The sequence below is a fragment of the Melozone crissalis genome, unplaced genomic scaffold (assembly GCF_028551555.1).
Source record: "Melozone crissalis strain CALT ecotype California unplaced genomic scaffold, PUWL_Pcris_2 ptg000114l_1, whole genome shotgun sequence".
Taxonomy (NCBI): Eukaryota; Metazoa; Chordata; class Aves; order Passeriformes; family Passerellidae; genus Melozone; species Melozone crissalis.
This window is the reverse complement of record NW_026535891.1, coordinates 375,625-392,797: the sequence shown is the minus strand read 5'-3', so window position 1 is coordinate 392,797 and position 17,173 is coordinate 375,625. Positions and strand designations below refer to the sequence as shown.

Genomic DNA, 17,173 nt, shown 5'->3' with positions numbered 1-17,173 from the left:
TGGGGGGTGGTGGGATAATGTGGGTATGGGAAGGGGTAGCAGGGTTTGACATTTGGGGTCCCCCATCAATCTGCTCCCCCAGGTCAGCAACCCCTGTGATCCCCACGCCTTTCCTAAGTGGGGAAACTGAGTCACGGCACTCAGAGAAGCCTGGTGTCTCTTCCCAGAGGCCGTGCTGGCCCACTGGAGGGGCATCACTGCCTAATGTGAGCTCGAATAAAGGGGATGAAGCTCAGCTGCGGCAGTGCCTGCCTCGGGGGGTCGCGGGGGGGCGGCACAAGGGGCTTCCCACTCCCTACCCCCCCCCCCCAAGCCCTATCTGCGTCCTGTGGCTTTGCCCTGCGGTGCCCAAACCGGGGGCGTTTCTAGAGAAAAACGTCAAAGCAGTGGAATTTAGGAGGATGTGGCAACAGCTCTGCCGGCGGGGGGGGGAGTGCTGGGGTGTCCAGTGGGGCCCCACGGGAGGTGACCCCAAAGGAATCGGGGTCTCCTGGGTGCCGCCGGTGGGGATGAGCCTTGGGGGGAAAGGTGCGGGGCTGAGAAGGTGCGGAACTCAGCGCTGGGATGAGCCACCCCCGACGGGCTTCGCAGCGAGCTCGGGGACAAAACAGCGCCCGGTGGGGATGGGGAACCGTGTCCTGTCCTGCCCCACCTCGGGGAGGAGGATGAGGTGCGTCCTGGTCGGAGGGGACAGTTGGGGACAGGGCCACTGTGCCACCAAGCGTGTGCCCACCTCCAGCATCTCTGCGCCCCCGGGGTGCTGGGGAGAGCTTGATCCAGGCAAAGCCACCACGCCTGGAGATTTGGGGGCTGTGACAGCTCGGGGGACAGTAGGTGGCCCTCGGGATGGTGATGAGCCCTGTCCCTTGTGCTGCAGCCTGCCCCGAGCCAGGTCCTGGAGCGGGTGTGGTGTGTGTGTGTGTATACGGGAATTTTGGGGGTTTGGTGGGAATTTTGGGGGGTTTGGCGGGATGGATCTGCTTGGTGGGGCTGGGGGTGCCGGTGTAGGGTGCCAGGGTGCAGGGAGGGTGGTGGCAGGGCACGGGCATGGCACGGGCATGGCACGGGCAGGGAACGAGCAGGGAATGAGCAGGGCAGAGAATGAGCAGGGCACGGGCATGGCACGGGCAGGGCACAGACGGGCTCCATGGTCGGTGCCAGTGCGAGGAATCCCCCTCGCCCGGCTCGGAGCCTTCCCGGTGCCGGTGAATCGCGGCCGGGGGTGTCTCGGGCCGGGCCGGGGGCGGTGCCGGTGCCGGCCCCTCCCGGGAGGCCGGTCCGTGTTGTTGCTTTTAAAGCCCCGCACGGCCCCGTGCTCGGGCTGCCGGGCAAGTGCGAGGGAGGGCGGCACCGGCAGCACCGGCGGCACCGGGACCAGAACCGGCACCGGGAGCCAGGACGGGCAGCACCGGCAGCGGAGCCAGCGCCGGCACCGGGACCGGCCCCGCGATGCCGCCGCTGCCCGCCTGGCTCTGCCTGGCCGCGCTGCTCCTGCCGCTGTCCCCGGCAGCCCCGGGCGCTGCCGGCGCCTGCCCCCGGCCCTGCCGCTGCCCCGGGGCCGGGATATTGCTCTGCCGGGAGCCCGACACCGTGAGCAGCCTGGCCCCGCTGGTGGAAAGCGGCGGCTTCACCGACGTGTGAGTGGGGCCGGGGGTCGAGGATGAAGCTCAGATATCGGGCAGAGCGATGGGACAGCGCGGTGGGGCTGGGAGGGACCAATCTGGGGGTGACACAGCTCGGGGAACAGGCGGAGGAGCTGGGGGTGACCGGGCTGGGTCTGGGGGTGACAAATCTGGGGGCGACAGATATCGGGGAGCAGGCAGAGGAGCTGGGGGTGACGAGGGTGAGGGATGCGGTGATGATGCTGAAGCAGCGATGGAGTTGGCAGTGACAGAGCTCAGGGATGGAGCTGATGGGGCTGGGAGCGATGGAGGTGATGGGGCTGGGAGTGATGGAGGTGATGGGGCTGGGAGTGATGGAGGTGATGGGGCTGGGAGAGATGGAGGTGATGGGGCTGGGAGTGATGGAGGTGATGGGGCTGGGAGAGATGGAGGTGATGGGGCTGGGAGTGATGGAGGTGATGGGGATGGGGGCGATGGAGGTGATGGGGATGGGAGAGATGGAGCTGATGGGGATGGGAGTGATGGAGGTGATGGATTTGGGAGAGATGGAGGTGATGGGGCTGGGAGCGATGGAGGTGATGGGGTTGGGAGTGACGGATTTTGGGGAGCAGGCAGAGGGGCTGGGAGCGACGGGGATGGTGGTGGTTGTGGCTGGGGGCAGCAGAGCTGGTGGTGATGGGGATGATGGAGGTGATTTGCTCAGGGACAGGAGCAGGGATGGCTGGATGGGCTGGGATCACTGGATGGGCTGGGATCGCTGTGGGGAGAGCAGCTGCTTGCTGGGAGGAACTGGGGGCTGCAAAATGGGGTGAGGGGGGTGCAGCATTCCCCCAGGGACCAAGTGAGGGGCTGGGGGCAGCTCTTCACCCCCTCCTGCAGCGATGCCAACACGCTGAGGGTGCACCCATACCGTGCTGGGCAGGGCAGGGCAGTGGGGAGCTGCTTGCCCCCATCCTGTTGGAGCCGTCGCTGTGCCCTGGGGTCTGTGGGTGGGCACGCTGGGGGGCACACCCCAAATTTGCTGCTTTGGGGCATTTGCTCTGCTCCCACTCCTTCCCTTGCTGCAGGTGGGGAGACCAGGGCTGGAGGCAGCAGAGACAGGAGGGTGCTGGGGTGACGGGGTGCTGCAGGACACAAAAGTGACCCAATTTCTGGGGTTTCCCCCCAGCCCAGAGCCCTGCCTGTGCCGCATTGCTGGGGCCTGGCTGCGGTGTCTCCGTGCCTCAGTTTCCCCACGTGCTGCGCCACAGGCGCTGCCAGCTCTTTGTTTGCTGGCTCGTGGGGTGGGATGGCGTGGCTGGTGGTGGGGATGGTGGTCCTCGAGAGACCCCCAGCCATCCCAGCTGCTCTCATCCCATCCTCACCAAGGTTAAGGGCACCAAAACCCCCTTGGTGTGGATCTGAACCCCAATTCGCCAGCCCTGTTGTTTGGGGTTCACAGGAGCGGGGTGGGGCAGGGAAAAACCCTGCACCTGCTCCTAAAGGGGCTTTTCTTCATCTCCTGCCTGGAGAAAAGGGTGGGGGGACAGTGACAGCGGTGTCCCTGTCACAGTGCAGGACACCCTGGGGACCCAAAGGGTGAGGGGGGCTGAGACCCAGCAAACTCATTCTGTGTGGGCTCCAGGTGGTGGCTGAGCCCTGACCCCGCACAGTTCACATTGACCAGGGGCTCGGCACCATCGGGATCACCCACTGCCATCCCCCTTCTTCCCAGCTCATCCCAGGGGAAACTGAGGCACGGTGGGGCAGCTCAGCTCCACCTCGTCCCCATCCCCGGCTGTGGGCACAGCCTGGGGAGCGGGAGAGCTCTCACCTCACTCTTTGAGGCATGAGGGGGTCGTGGGCTGCCCCTCTGAGCCCCCTCCTTTGCCTTCCAGCGTCATTGAGAACCAGCCGGCGCTCAGGACCCTGAGCCGAGCTGACACCAGGACACTGCGGGACCTCAGGAACCTGTGAGCACCTCGGGATGGGGTCCCTGCACAGGGAAATATGGGGAGTGGAGGGAGGGGATCCCCAGAGCTCCATCCCACTGCCAGGAGTCACAGGGATGCTCCAAGAATGGAGAACCTGTGAGCACCCCGGGGAAATGGGAAGAGAGAAGGGCTTTTGTGGATGGGGGGATCCCCAGAGCTCAATCCCACTGCCAGGAGTCGCAGGGGACATTCCCAGAGCAGAGAACATGTGAGCACCCCGAGGATGGGGTCCCTGCACATGGAAATGAGTGGGATGGAGTGGGGGGATCTCCAGAGCTCCATCCCACTGCCAGGAGTCACAGGGGTGCTCCAAGAATGGAGAACCTGTGAGCACCCCTGGGGAAATGGGAAGACAGAAGGGCTTTTGTGGATGGGGGGATCCCCAGAGCTCAATCCCACTGCCAGGAGTCGCAGGGGACATTCCCAGAGCAGAGAACATGTGAGCACCCCGAGGATGGGGTCCCTGCACAGGGAAATGAGTGGGATGGAGTGGGGGGATCCCCAGAGCTCAATCCCATTGCCAGGAGTTGCAGGGGATGCTCCCAGAGCAGAGAACCTGTGAATATCCCGGTGTGGGGTCCCTGCACAAGGAAATGTGGGGAGTGGAGGGAGGGGATCCCCAGAGCTCCATCCCATTGCCAGGAGTCACAGGGATGCTCCCAGAGCAGAGAACCTGTGAGCATCCCAGCGATAGGGTCCCTGCACATGGAAATGTGTGGGGTGGACAGGAGGATCCCCAGAGCTCCATCCCATGGAGCCAGAATTCGCAGGGGATGCTCCAAGAATGGAGAACCTGTGAATACCCCGGTGTGGGATCCCTGCACAGGAAAATGAGAAGAGGGAAGGGCCAGTGGAGGGGGAGCTCCCCAGAGGGGACATTCTCCCGGGTGCTCACCCTGCCCTCCTTTCAGCACCATCTCCAGGTCGGGGCTGCAGCACATCTCTGCCGATGCCTTCCTGGACACCCCCAAGCTGAGCCACGTGTGAGTCTCCCCTTCCCCTTGCCCACCGTGCCCCCGTTGGTGCCCCGGGGGCTGTGCCCGCTGCAGGGTGGCCTGTCCCCGTGTCCCCGTGCCCAGGCAGGATCGATGGTGTCCCATCACCGCCCCCGGGCACATCAGTTTCCCCACTGCTGCTGAGTGGGAAAACATCGATCTGGGCAGGAGAGCAGGCAGCTGCTGCCCCTCCGGGAGCTCTGTGCTGCACCAGGGAGGGTGGGGTACCCCAAAAACGGATGGGGACCCTGTTCTGGGGTCCTGAGGGCTGGTGGCACGCCTGGCAGAGCTGGTTTTGCTTGGTCACGGTGTGACAGCCCCGGGGCTGCGCCGTGCCACCTCTGCTGGATGGGAAGGGGTGGCTGATGGGGGCTGTCCCAACAGGAATCTCTCCTCCAATGCCCTGCAAAGCCTTTCCTGGAAAACCTTCTGGCATCTGCCCCTGCAGGAGCTGTGAGTGACGAGAGAGAGGGGGGAGGTGGGTGTGGAGCATCTCCCACTGGGGATGGATGTGCCCCTCCAGTGACACAGACAGAGCTGGGGATGCAGTGAGATTCTCGGTGAGATGGTGGCTCTCACATCCACGGGTGTGGGGACAGGGTGGCACATGGGACACGTGTGACACAAAGCTGGAGGCTGGGAGTGCCCAAGTGCAGCCTTGGCTGGGACACACACGAACGTGTGGGGCCTGGAATCCTTTTGAGCTCTCTTCCCTGCTCCATCTCAGCATCGTGGTGGGAAATCCCTTCAACTGCTCCTGTGGGCTCCGCTGGCTGCAGCTGTGGCACAACAGCAGCCGGGCTGAGCTGGGCAACCAGTCCCTGCTCTGCTGGGAGGGCAGCGTGCCCGTGGCCCTGGGCAGCCAGGCTCTCCACGCCTGTGGTACGTGCCTGGCCGTGGGTTTGTCCCCTATCCTGAGCCTGGGCATGCAGGGACACTCATGGCTCACCCTCCTGTCCCTGCAGACCCCCCGAGTGTCCACATCGAGCCCCCCGAGGTGGCGCTGAGCCAAGGGGACAGCGTCAACCTCACCTGCCACATCAGCGCCAGCCCAGCGGCCACCGCAGAGTGGGTGGTGACCGAGGTGGGACCCGAGCTGCTCGCTGTCACCAAGGCAAGCTCAGCCCCCCAGCATCCTCTCACTGGTGGGATGGGCACAGGGGGGATGCAGGAGCTGGTTGGGGTTGGGGGGTGGCATCTGCTCCAACACCCCTGGCGTTCCCTGCAGCTCTCGGACTGGGAGATCGTCCTGGAGATCAGCAACGTCTCCTCTCACCTCAACCACAAGGAGCTGCTGTGCCGGGCAGAGAACGCGGCGGGGCTGGCAGAGGACAGCGTGGTGCTGAACGTCACCTGTGAGGGGTCCAGAAGGGGCTGGGCTGGGGGCTGGGGGCTGGGTGGGGGTCTGGCCCAGGAACCCACCCATCCCTGTGTGTCCCAGTTCCCCCCGTGATCCTGCTGCTGGACACCGCCATCCCCCGGCATTTCTGGTGCATCCCCTTCTCCGTGGATGGCAACCCCGTCCCCGACATCCGCTGGCTCTTCAACAGCACGGCCCTGAAGGAAGGGCCCTACATCCACACCTTCATCATGGAGTACGAGCACAACTCCACCGTGCTCCACGGCTGCCTCCAGCTCAACCGTCCCACACACGTCAACAACGGCAACTACACCCTGGTGGTGGAGAACGCCCTGGGCTGGGCCTCCCGCAGCGTCCAGGTGCGCTTCATGGACAACCCCTTCAGCTTCAGCCCCGAGGAGCCCATCCCAGGTAGGTGCCAGTGCCAGGGGTCGTATGGGGTGTCCCCCATCCTACCGAGGAGCTGTGTCACACCTGGTGGGCAGGGTGTGTTGTACTCGGCTCTGCCTGTTGTCTACACTGGTGTGCCTCAGTTTCCCCCAAGGATGGGCTGCTCCCACCTGAGGGATAACGAGTGTTTCTCCTTTCTCTCCCTTTGGGCTGCTCCAGTGTCCCTGTCCCCACGGGGTGAGTGGCCAGGATTGCTGCCCCAGCTCCCCTAAACTGGGCATTCCACCCATCCTGGGGTGTCCAGGTCCTTGCCAGGGCCATTTTTTGGGGGGGATGAGGACCCCACACTCACCCTACACCCTCTCCCTGCCCCAGGCACCAGGAACAGCTCGCTGGAGGGGCCTGTGGAGACAACAGATGAGCACACGTTTGGGGTGAGGAGATGCTCTGCAGCGTGGGATGGGGGGACCAGGACACCTGCAAGAGGGTGGCACCTCCTAGAGGACCGAGTAGGATGTGGGTTATATGATAGGGATGAAGGACAGACTCTCAGTGCCTCAGTTTCCCCTGTGGCAGCCCCTGGGGCTTGTCACCATCTCATGGGGTTGTTCCCATGCCACGGGCTGACAAAAGGGACCTGGTGGGACCTGGCCTGATCTGTCCTCGCTGCCAGCAGGTCTTGGTGGCCAAACCAGTACTCGGGGGATGTGGGTTATACAATGGGGATGAAGGACAGACTCTCAGTGCCTCAGTTTCCCCTGGGGATTGTCACCATCTCATGGGGTTGTTCCCATCCCACAGGGTGAGAAAAGGGACCTGGTGGGACCTGGCCTGATCTGTCCTTGCTGCCAGCAGGTCTTGGTGGCCAAACCAGCTCTCAGGGTCTGTGGGTTATACAATGGGGATGAAGGACAAACTCTCAGTGCCTCAGTTTCCCCTGGGGATGGTCACCATCTCACAGTTTGTTCCCCATCCCATGGGCTGAGAAAAGGGACGTGGTGGGATCTGGTCCTGATCTCCGTCCTTGCTGCCAGCAGGTTTCAGTGGCCAAACCAGTGCTTGGGGATGTGGGTTATACAGTGGGGATGAAGGACAGACTCTCAGTGCCTCAGTTTCCCCTGTGGCAGCCCCTGGTGCTTGTCACCACCTCACAGTTTGTTCCCATCCCTGGTGCGACCTGGCCTGATCTGTCCTCGCTGCCAGCAGGTCTCGGTGGCCGTGGCCCTGGCCGTGTTCGCCTGCCTCTCCCTCTCTGTCATGCTCATCCTGCTCAACAAGTGCGGGCGCCGCTCCAAGTTCGGCATTAACCGTGAGTGCCCCCAGCCTGGCGACTCGGTATTGGGGCTGTGACACGGGGACAGCCCGGTCCCCACGTCCCTGTGGCACCTGGCTCGGGTCACAGGTGTGGGAAGAGGGGCTGTGGGTGGGGGGGACACCCGTGGAGAGGTGCTGGCTCCCCCGGGAGCGCGGGCAGCAGCTGCTAATTCACTCCTGGAATGGATTCAGCCTCTAAATGGTTTTGATCGGGCTGCCTGGCCCCCGGGGGCCGGGCGAGCAGGGGGATGCTCGGCAGAGCCTGGCACTGCCTGCACAGGCTGGGGGGAGGAGGAGCAGAGCTGGGGGACCCCCTTGATGGGCCTTGTCCTTGTCCCCACAAGGCTCAGCCGTGCTGGCCCGAGAGGATGACCTGGCCATGTCCCTGCACTTCATGAACCTGGGCAGCAGCCCCCTCTCCTCGGCTGAGAGCAAGCTGGAGGGGCTCAAGAGCAACTTCATCGAGAACCCCCAGTATTTCTGCAACGCCTGTAAGGCTTGGGCTGGGGGCTGTGCTCCCCGAGCACCCCTCAATGCTCACAGCCGGGCTGGGGGGCACTGACGGGTGGGGGGCCCCCCCAGGCGTGCACCACGTCCAGAGGAGGGACATCGTGCTCAAGTGGGAGCTGGGCGAGGGCGCCTTCGGGAAGGTTTTCTTGGCCGAGTGCTACAACCTCCTCCCGGAGCAGGAGAAGATGCTGGTGGCCGTGAAGGTGAGGAGGGGGGCAGGATGATGGGGTGAGGGGGTCCCTGGGGCGGGTGTCGCTGACGCCGTGTCCCCGCAGGCGCTGAAGGAGGTGACGGAAAGCGCCCGCCTGGATTTCCAGCGCGAGGCCGAGCTGCTGACGGTGCTGCAGCACGAGCACATCGTCAAGTTCTACGGCGTGTGCACCGAGGGCGAGCCCCTCATCATGGTCTTCGAGTACATGAAGCACGGCGACCTCAACCGCTTCCTCAGGTGGGACAGCGGGGGGGGGGACAGGAGCCCCCCATCTGCCTCTCCATCAGCGCAGCCAGCCTGCTCCCTGCTAATGCAGCCCTCCTTGCAATATTGATTAGATTAGCTGTCTGAGAGGCTTAAATAGAGAGAGATTGGCCATCAGCTGGAATAAGCAGAGACTTTTCGATTGCCCCCCCAGGTATTGCTGCTAGACGGGGGGGCTGCCAGAGGCATCGCTTTAGTGGCCGCGCGAGGAGCTCTGAGACGTGGCTTTTATGATTATTGTTATGGGAGTTGGCATTAATGGTTCTGCCGAGCAGAGCTCCCCCAGCCCCCGGCCACGGCCGCCCCGGCCGGGCTGTCAGCAGCGCTCGGCATCAAAGGCACCGAGGGCTGGGCTTGCACGCCCCGCTGCACGCACGGTGCTGCTTTCACACCCTGCCCGTGTGCCCTGGCATGCTGCCGTGTGCCCTGACACACCGCCTTCCACCCTGACATGCCTTCTTGCACCCTGACACGCCGCCTTGCACCCCAACCCACTGCCTTCCACCCTGACATTCTGTCTTCTTCAGGGCCCATGTGTGTGAACACTTGTGTGTGCCCTCCCCATGTGTGCACAGGTGTCCGTGCCCTCCCTGTGCGTGTGTTGTCCCCGTGTGTGTGCACAGGTGTGAATGCCCTGCCCTGTGTGTGTGCCCTCCCTGTGTGCATGCACAGGTGTGTGTGACCTCTCCATGTGTGTGCATAGGTGTGAATGCCCTGCCCTGCGTGTGTGCGCAGGTGTGAGTGCCCTCCCTGTGTGTGCATCCTCCCTGTGTGTGCATAGGTGTGTGTGCCCTCCATGTATGTGTGCACAGGTGTGTGTCCTTCCCATGTGTGTGCACAGGTGTGTGTGCCCTCCTTGTGTGTGTTCCCTCCCTGTGTGTGTGCACAATTGCTTTATTAAGCTATATTACACTAATCCCTACTAAATTACATATTAAAAAGAAAAAAGAAATTTCTATGTATTTCTATATATTTCTACATAGAAATATATTTCTATATTTTATATATTTCAATATTTTATATATTTCGATATATTATATATATTTGTGTATATTTAAATATATATTTTTTCTATATATTTATATTTTTTTATATATTTATTTTTATATATTTCTCTACTATACTAAAGAAAAATCCATGACTGTCTCCAGACAGTCAGACACAGCTTTGAGTGACTGGCTAATCACTCAAACCAACTTTCACCCATGTCTAATAGCCAAGTCTGTGGCCACAGATATATAAAATATATAAAAATATATATTTTTTCTATATATTTATATATTTTTATATATTTATTTTTATATATTTCTCTACTATACTCTCTCCAGACAGTCAGACACAGCTTTGAGTGATTGGCTAATCACTCAAACCAACTTTCCCCCATGTCCAATATCACTTTGAGTGTACAATCTCCGTAACACATTCCACGTGTGCAAAAACAGGAACAGTGAATAGAGACTATAATTGTTTTCTCTCCTTCTCCCTGTGTGGTGCTGGAGTCACCATCCCTGGATGTGTTTAAAACAAAGCCTGGATGTGGCACTGGGTGCCAGGGCTTCGTTGAGGTGTTGGGGCTGATGATCTTGAAGGCCTCTTCCAACCCAGTGATTCTGTGATTCTCACTGCCTTCCCAGGAAAAACGGGAATATTTTGGAAAATTGGGAAGTTGTGCTCTCTCCCACCCATGCCACGCTCCCAGCAGCTCCTCTGTCCCACAGATCCAAAGGCCCTGATGCAAAGGTCCTGGAGAAGGGCTCGCTGCCTTCCCAGGAAAAACGGGAATATTTTGGAAAATTGGGAAGTTGAGCTCTCTCCCCACACTCCAATCAGCCCCTGTGCCCCACAGGTCCCATGGCCCCGATGCCAAGATCCTGGAGCAGGGCTCGCTGCCTTCCCAGGAAAAATGGGAATTTTTTGGAAATTTGAGAAGTTGAGCTCTCTCCCAACGCCCCAATCAGCCCCTCTGCCCCACAGATCCCACGGCCCCGATGCCAAGATCCTGGAGCAGGGCTCATTGCCTTCCCAAGAAAAATGGGAATTTTTTGGAAAAATGGGAATTTTTTTGAAAAATGGGAATTTTTTTGAAAAATGGGAATTTTTTTGAAAATTGAGAAGCTGTGCTCTCTCCCCACGCCCCAGTCAGCCCCTGTGCCCCACAGGTCCCACGGCCCCAATGCCAAGATCCTGGAGCAGGGCCTGGGGCAGCCGTGGGGCTCAGTGCTTTCCCAGGAAAAATGGGAATTTTTTTGAAAAATGGGAATTTTTTTGAAATTTGAGAAGCTGTGCGCTCTCCCCACATTCCAATCAGCCCCTCTGCCCCACAGGTCCCACGGCCCCAATGCCAAGATCCTGGAGCAGGGCTCACTGCCTTCCCAAGAAAAATGGGAATTTTTTGGAAGAATGGGAATTTTTTTGAAAAATGGGAATATTTTGGAAAATTGAGAAGCTGTGCTGTCTCCCACCCATCCCACACTCCAATCAGCCCCTGTGCCCCACAGGTCCCACGGCCCCAATGCCAAGATCTTGGAGCAGGGCATGGGGCAGCCGCGGGGCTCACTGCCTTCCCAGGAAAAATGGGAATTTTTTTGGAAAAATGGGAATATTTTTGAAATTTGGGAAGCTGTGCTCTCTCCCCACGCCCCAATCAGCCCCTGTGCCCCACAGGTCCCACGGCCCCAACGCCAAGATCTTGGAGCAGGGCATGGGGCAGCCGTGGGGCTCACTGCCTTCCCAGGAAAAATGGGAATTTTTTTTGGAAAAACGGGAATTTTTTTGAAATTTGAGAAGCTGTGCTCTCTCCCACCCATCCCACACTCCAATCAGGCCCTGTGCCCCGCAGGTCCCACGGCCCCGATGCCAAGATCCTGGAGCAGGGCCCGGGGCAGCCGCGGGGCCCGCTGGCGCTGGGGCACATGCTGCACATCGCCACGCAGATCGCCTCGGGCATGGTGTACCTGGCCTCCCTCCACTTCGTGCACCGGGACCTGGCCACCCGCAACTGCCTGGTGGGCCACGAGCTGGTGGTGAAAATCGGGGATTTCGGCATGTCCCGGGACATCTACAGCACCGACTATTACCGGGTGAGCTGCTCCTGCCTCCCCTTTGCTCTGGGATGCGTTGGGAGGCCACACTCCGTTTCCCTCGTGGCTGTTTCCTCCCACCCCTTCTCCTCACATCCATATTTAACCACAGAATGGGTTGGAAAGGATGCTTGGAAGCCATCCAGCTCAACCTGCAGGGATGCTTTCCAAAAGAACAGGTTGCTGGCTCCAAATCCTGACCTTGAGTATCTCCAGGGATGGGGCAGCCACAGCTTCTCAGGGCATCACCGCCCTCAGAGTAAAAAATTTCTTCCTAACATCAAACCTGGGGATTGAGGGGTGAGGGAAGGGGACCAGGAGGGTCCCTGCCGTGCTGACAGCCCTGCTGTGGGCAGGTGGGGGGCAGGACCATGCTGCCCATCCGCTGGATGCCTCCTGAGAGCATCCTGTACCGCAAATTCACCACCGAGAGCGACATCTGGAGCTTCGGCGTGGTGCTCTGGGAGATCTTCACCTACGGCAAGCAGCCCTGGTACCAGCTGTCCAACACTGAGGTGAGCCAGCTGGGGGGCAAGGAGGATGGGGACAGCTCCTGGGGTACCCAAAACAAGGCAAGGAAGATGGTAACACCCCCAGACCAGGCAAGGATGATGGTAACAGCCCCCAGAGTGGGGCAGGGAGGATGGTAACAGCCCCTGGGGGTACCGAGAGTGGGGCAAAGAGGATGGTGACACCCCCAAAGTGGGGCAAGGAGGATGATAACAGCCCCAGAGCAGGGCAGGGAGGGTGGTAACAGCCCCCAGAGTGGGGCAGGGAGGATGGTAACAGCCCCTGGGGGTACCAGAGTGGGGCAGGGAGGATGATAACAGCCCCAGAGCAGGGCAAGGAGAATGGTAACAACCCCCTAGAGGCACCCAGAGCAGGGCAAGGGGGCTACCCAGAGTGGGTCAAGGAGGATGGGATGGTAACAGCCCCCTGGGGGTACCCAGAGTGGGGCAAGGAAGGATGGTAACAGCCCCAGATTGGGGCAGGGAGGATGGTAACACCCCCAGAGCAGGCAATGAGGATGGTAACAGCCCCCTGGGGGTACCCAGAGCAGGGCAGGGAGGGTGGTAACAGTCCCTGAGGGTACCAGAGTGGGAGAAGGAGGATGGCAACACCCCCAGAGTGGGGTAGGGAGGATGGTAACAGCCCCCTGGGGTATCCAGGGCAGGGCAGGGAGGATGCTAACAGACTCTGGGGTACCCAGAGCAGGCAATGAGGATGGTAACAGCCCCCAGGGGTACTCAGAGCAAGGCAGGGAGGATGGTAAGAGCCCCCCCCAAGGGGTACCCAGAGCAGGGGCTCCCATCTCCACCCCTGTCCCCGCAGGCCATCGAGTGCATCACGCAGGGCAGGGAGGATGCTAACAGACTCTGGGGTACCCAGATTGGGGAAGGGAGGATGGAAGGAGCCCCCCCAAGGGGTACCCAGAGCAGGGGCTCCCATCTCCACCCCTGTCCCCGCAGGCCATCGAGTGCATCACGCAGGGCCGGCAGCTGGAGCGGCCCCGCACGTGCCCCTCCGAGGTCTATGGCATCATGCAGAGCTGCTGGCACCGGGAGCCCCAGCAGCGCCAGCCCATCAAGGAGATCCACAGCCGCCTCCAGGCCCTCGTCAAGACACCCCCTGTGTACCTGGACATCCTGGGCTGAGCGGGCACCCCCTGGCACCCTCTGCTCCCTGCTGTTCCCTGCCTGCCCTGCTGCCCGGGGCATGGCTTTGCCCCTCACAGCCCTGGACTGATGGCCCGAGGAGGGGGAGAAGCCTGAAATGTTATTTATAGTGCAAAATGCCAGCTCACTCCCAGGAAAAGGGGGGGCTGGAGGGCTGTGGCACCCCTGGTTTGGCGCCTTGGCACTCCCACAGTGCCAGGATGGAGCCTCTTGGTTCGGGGCAGACAGAGCTGGGAGACCCCAGCATGGGGAGGAGCTGGGGGGGCTCAATTCCACCCCAGGGGAGTTGGGATTGCCCTGTGCCCACCTGCCCTGCAGCAAAACCAGTCACTAATAAACTGTGTCTCCCCTGCACTCCCCCTGCGTTCTCCGGGGTGGCATTTTGGGGGGAAAAAGGGGATTTTCACATCAGGGAAGCTGTCCTGGCTGGGGCAGAGGAGATGCTGTGCCAGGGATCCTCTCAGGGTGTGGATCAAGGCTCACACATGCCCGGGGTGCTGTGTTTGGTGCCCCCATCCCCAGCCCACCAGGGATGGTTTTGGGCTGTGCCATGAGGATAATTTTGGGCAGAATCCAGGGATTCCTGTGCCACACCCTGGCCCGGGGAGCCTCCTTGCCAAGGGCTCTGCAGGTGGAGGATGGGACTTGGCAGCACAAACCCATCCCCCCAAAAAGGGGCGACATCCCCCCTTCTCTGTGTCCTCTCCTCGGAACCAGGGGTTATCACACGCCCTGCAGCATCCACTCCATCATCCCCCCCTCAGGCTCTCCAGCCGCCTTGGTAATGGTTGAGACCTGGATTTGACCATAATGGAGCTGAATTGATTCCATCTGGATAATTAGGCAGCGCAGGCAGGGCCCTGGCAGCTCCTTTGTTACCCCCTGCGACCCGAGATAAGCGGGAGGGAGGTGAGGTCGCGGGGGAAACTGAGGCAAGGTGGGAGCGGTCAGGGGGTCTGTGGTGGGGTCTGTGGTGGGGTTTGAGGCTGACATGGCACCAGGCTGTGCCCAGTGCTGGTGTGGCACAATGAAAAGTGGGGGAAATGGGAGCTGCCAGCCTGTAATTCTCCCCAGGTCAGGCCCCTCTGGCTCTCCTGGATCTTTGCTGTCCTGGGAAATGGGGACCTGGCATAGGCAGCTCTGGCTCTGCTGGAGCTCAGCCCTGCTGGCAGAGCCCCCCACCTGCTTCCTTGGGGTCTCTAATCGCTGCCCACGCTGATTTATGGCCCTTTTTTCTCCCTCTTATCTAATTTGAGCAAGGAACTAGATTACAACCTTGAGCTTTTCCAGCCCCGCGCTGGAGGTTGCCGCAGAGCAATGCCCCAAAAGGACCTTGTGTGGTGGTGACACCCCCTCTCCAAACAGGGTGGGCTTCCCTGTTTCTGCTCCTCAGATTCCTTCATGGCATGGCAATGCCTTAATCTCCCTCGTGGGCGTGGCCGTGCCTCAGTTTCCCCCTTAGCGCGGGCAGGGAAGAGTTAAGGGTTCACCCCGCAATCGATTTTATCCCCCCAGCCCCTCCCTGCTGCCGAAGTTTCTCCATTTCAGCGCTCCGGGGGGAGCGGTAATGGACTCTGGCAATGAGGTAATTAACGGCTCCGCTCCCTGGCGGGGCTGCCGCCCCAGCGGCACCGGGGCCCGGCCCTGCTCACCCCGTTCCGGCGGGGTTGGGGCTCCCCGGGCCCGATTCTGCTTCGTTCTGTATCGCCACTCGCATCCTGCAGTGCCTGTGCCACCTTCCTGCGCCCTGGTGCCACCAGGGCTGAGCATGGCAGGGTTGGGTTTGTGCTTTAGAATGTCCCCAAAGGCTCCTAAAGGGGACCCCAAAAGGCTCAGTGATGTGTTTGGGGTCCCCTCCTGCCTGATTCTGCTTCATTCTGCATCACCACTCACATCCTGCAGTGCCTGTGCCACCCTCCCGTGCCCTGGTGCCAGCAGCTCTGACCATGGTGGGGTTTGGTTTGCCCTTTAGAGGGTCCCCAAAAGCTCTAAAGGGACCCCAAAAGGCTCAGTGATATGTTTGGAGTCCCCTCCTGCCCGATTCTGCATCACCACTCACATCCTGCCCTGCCTGTGCCACTCTCCTGCGCTCTGGTGCCACCAGCTCTGAGCACGGCAGGGTTGGGTTTGCCCTTTAGAGGATCCCACTCCATCCCAAAAGCTCCTGAGAGGACCCTAAGAGGCTCAGTGCAGTGTTTGGGGTCCCCTCCTGCGCGATTCTGCTTCGTTCTGTATCGCCACTCGCATCCTGCAGTGCCTGTGCCACCCCGCCGTGCCCCGGTGCCACCAGCTCTGAGCATGGCAGGGTTGGGTTTGCCCTTTAGAGGGTCCCCAAAAGCTCCTGAGAGGACCCTAAGAGGCTCAGTGATGGGTTTGGGGTCCCCTCCTATCTGATTCTGCTTCGTTCTGTTGCTGGTGATGGTCACCACTCACATCCTACAGTGCCTGCGCCACCCTCCTGCGCCCTGGTGCCACCAGCTCTGACCGTGACAGGGTTGGGTTTGCCCTTTAGAGAGTCCCCAAAAGCTCCTAAAGGGACCCTAAGAGGCTCAGTGATATGTTTGGGGTCCCCTCCTGCCCAATTCTGCACCACCATTCACATCCTGCCCTGCCTGTGCCACCTTCCCGTGCCCTGGTGCCAGCAGCCCTGAGCATGGCAGGGTTGGATTTGCCCTTCAGAGAGTCCCCAAAAGATCCTGAGGGGACCCTAAGAGGTTCAGTGATGTGTTTGGGGTCCCCTCCTGTCCCATTCTTCATCACCACTCTCATCCTGTCCTGCCTGTGCCACCTTCCTGTGCCCTGGTGCCACCAGCTCTCAGCATGGCAGGGTTGGGTTTGTGCTTTAGAATGCCCCCAAAAGCTCCTGAGGGCACCCCAAAAGGCTCAGTGATGTGTTTGGGGTCCCCTCCTGCCCGATTCTGTATTGCCATTCACATCCTGCCCTGCCTGTGCCACCTTCCCGTGCCCTGGTGCCACCAGCTCTCAGCATGGCAGGGTTGGGTTTGTGCTTTAGAATGTCCCCAAAAGCTCCTGAGGGCACCCCAAAAGGCTCAGTGATGAGTTTGGGGTCCCCTCCTGTCTGATTCTGCTTCGTTCTGCTGCTGCTGGTGGTCACCACTCACATCCTACTCTGCCTGTGCCACCCTCCTGTGCTCTGGTGCCACCAGCTCTCAGCATGGCAGGGTTGGGTTTGCCCTTTAGAAGGTCCCACTCCATCCCAGAAGCTCCTGAGAGGACCCTAAGAGGCTCAGTGATGGGTTTGGGGTCCCCTCCTGCCCAATTCTGCATCACCACTTGCCTGTGCCACCCTCCTGCGCCCTGGTGCCACCAGCTCTGAGCATGGCAGGGTTGGGTTTGCCCTTCAGAGGGTCCCCAAAGCTCCTGAGGGGACCCCAGGTCCGCTCTAAGAGGCTCAGTGATGGGTTTGGGGGAGCTGAGGATGCAGCTGGACCCCAGCCCTGGGAGCGATGGGCTCTGCACAGCCCCAACCACACCAAAGTGCACTGGGGGGTCTCGCTCCTCTCCTCCTCTGGGGGTCCCTGGGGGGCTGCAAAGGCATCTGAGCACTGAAGTGCCCCTGGAATGTCCCCGAGCAATATTTCCCCCCCTTGCCCTGGGGACGCCTTAAAAAGCATTGGAAGGAGGGGTCACTTCCCCGGCAAATCCTCAGCTCCGGATGTCCCCAGCCCGTCCCATCTCCGATATCCTCTCCCATTCCAGGGCCCCGCAGCCCCCCACGTTCCCCATTCCCTGCTCCGGGAAGCGCCGTTTTGGGGGA

General features: G+C 60.8%; 1 protein-coding gene across 1 annotated transcript; it reads left to right on the top strand.

Moving 5' to 3' along the window:
- The first annotated feature begins 1,449 nt into the window (after nt 1-1,449).
- On the top strand, nt 1,450-13,374 carry NTRK1 (neurotrophic receptor tyrosine kinase 1). Its single transcript, XM_054292750.1, has 17 exons — nt 1,450-1,637; nt 3,500-3,574; nt 4,507-4,578; nt 4,975-5,043; nt 5,318-5,472; nt 5,556-5,704; nt 5,819-5,945; nt 6,032-6,361; nt 6,560-6,577; nt 6,716-6,774; nt 7,547-7,649; nt 7,999-8,145; nt 8,237-8,367; nt 8,440-8,612; nt 11,479-11,719; nt 12,076-12,234; nt 13,189-13,374. The coding sequence occupies exons 1-17, from the start codon at nt 1,450-1,452 to the stop codon at nt 13,372-13,374; spliced, it is 2,382 nt and encodes a 793-aa protein (XP_054148725.1).
- The last annotated feature ends 3,799 nt before the right edge of the window (nt 13,375-17,173 follow it).

What these genes read in the sequence shown, in the direction of transcription:
- NTRK1 (XM_054292750.1), top strand. Translation starts at nt 1,450, where the DNA reads ATGCCGCCGCTGCCCGCCTGGCTCTGCCTGGCCGCGCTGCTCCTGCCG. An exon ending in AGCGGCGGCTTCACCGACGT is followed by an intron (nt 1,638 to 3,499) that starts GTGAGTGGGGCC and finishes TTTGCCTTCCAG; the next exon opens with CGTCATTGAGAACCAGCCGG. An exon ending in GACCTCAACCGCTTCCTCAG is followed by an intron (nt 8,613 to 11,478) that starts GTGGGACAGCGG and finishes TGTGCCCCGCAG; the next exon opens with GTCCCACGGCCCCGATGCCA.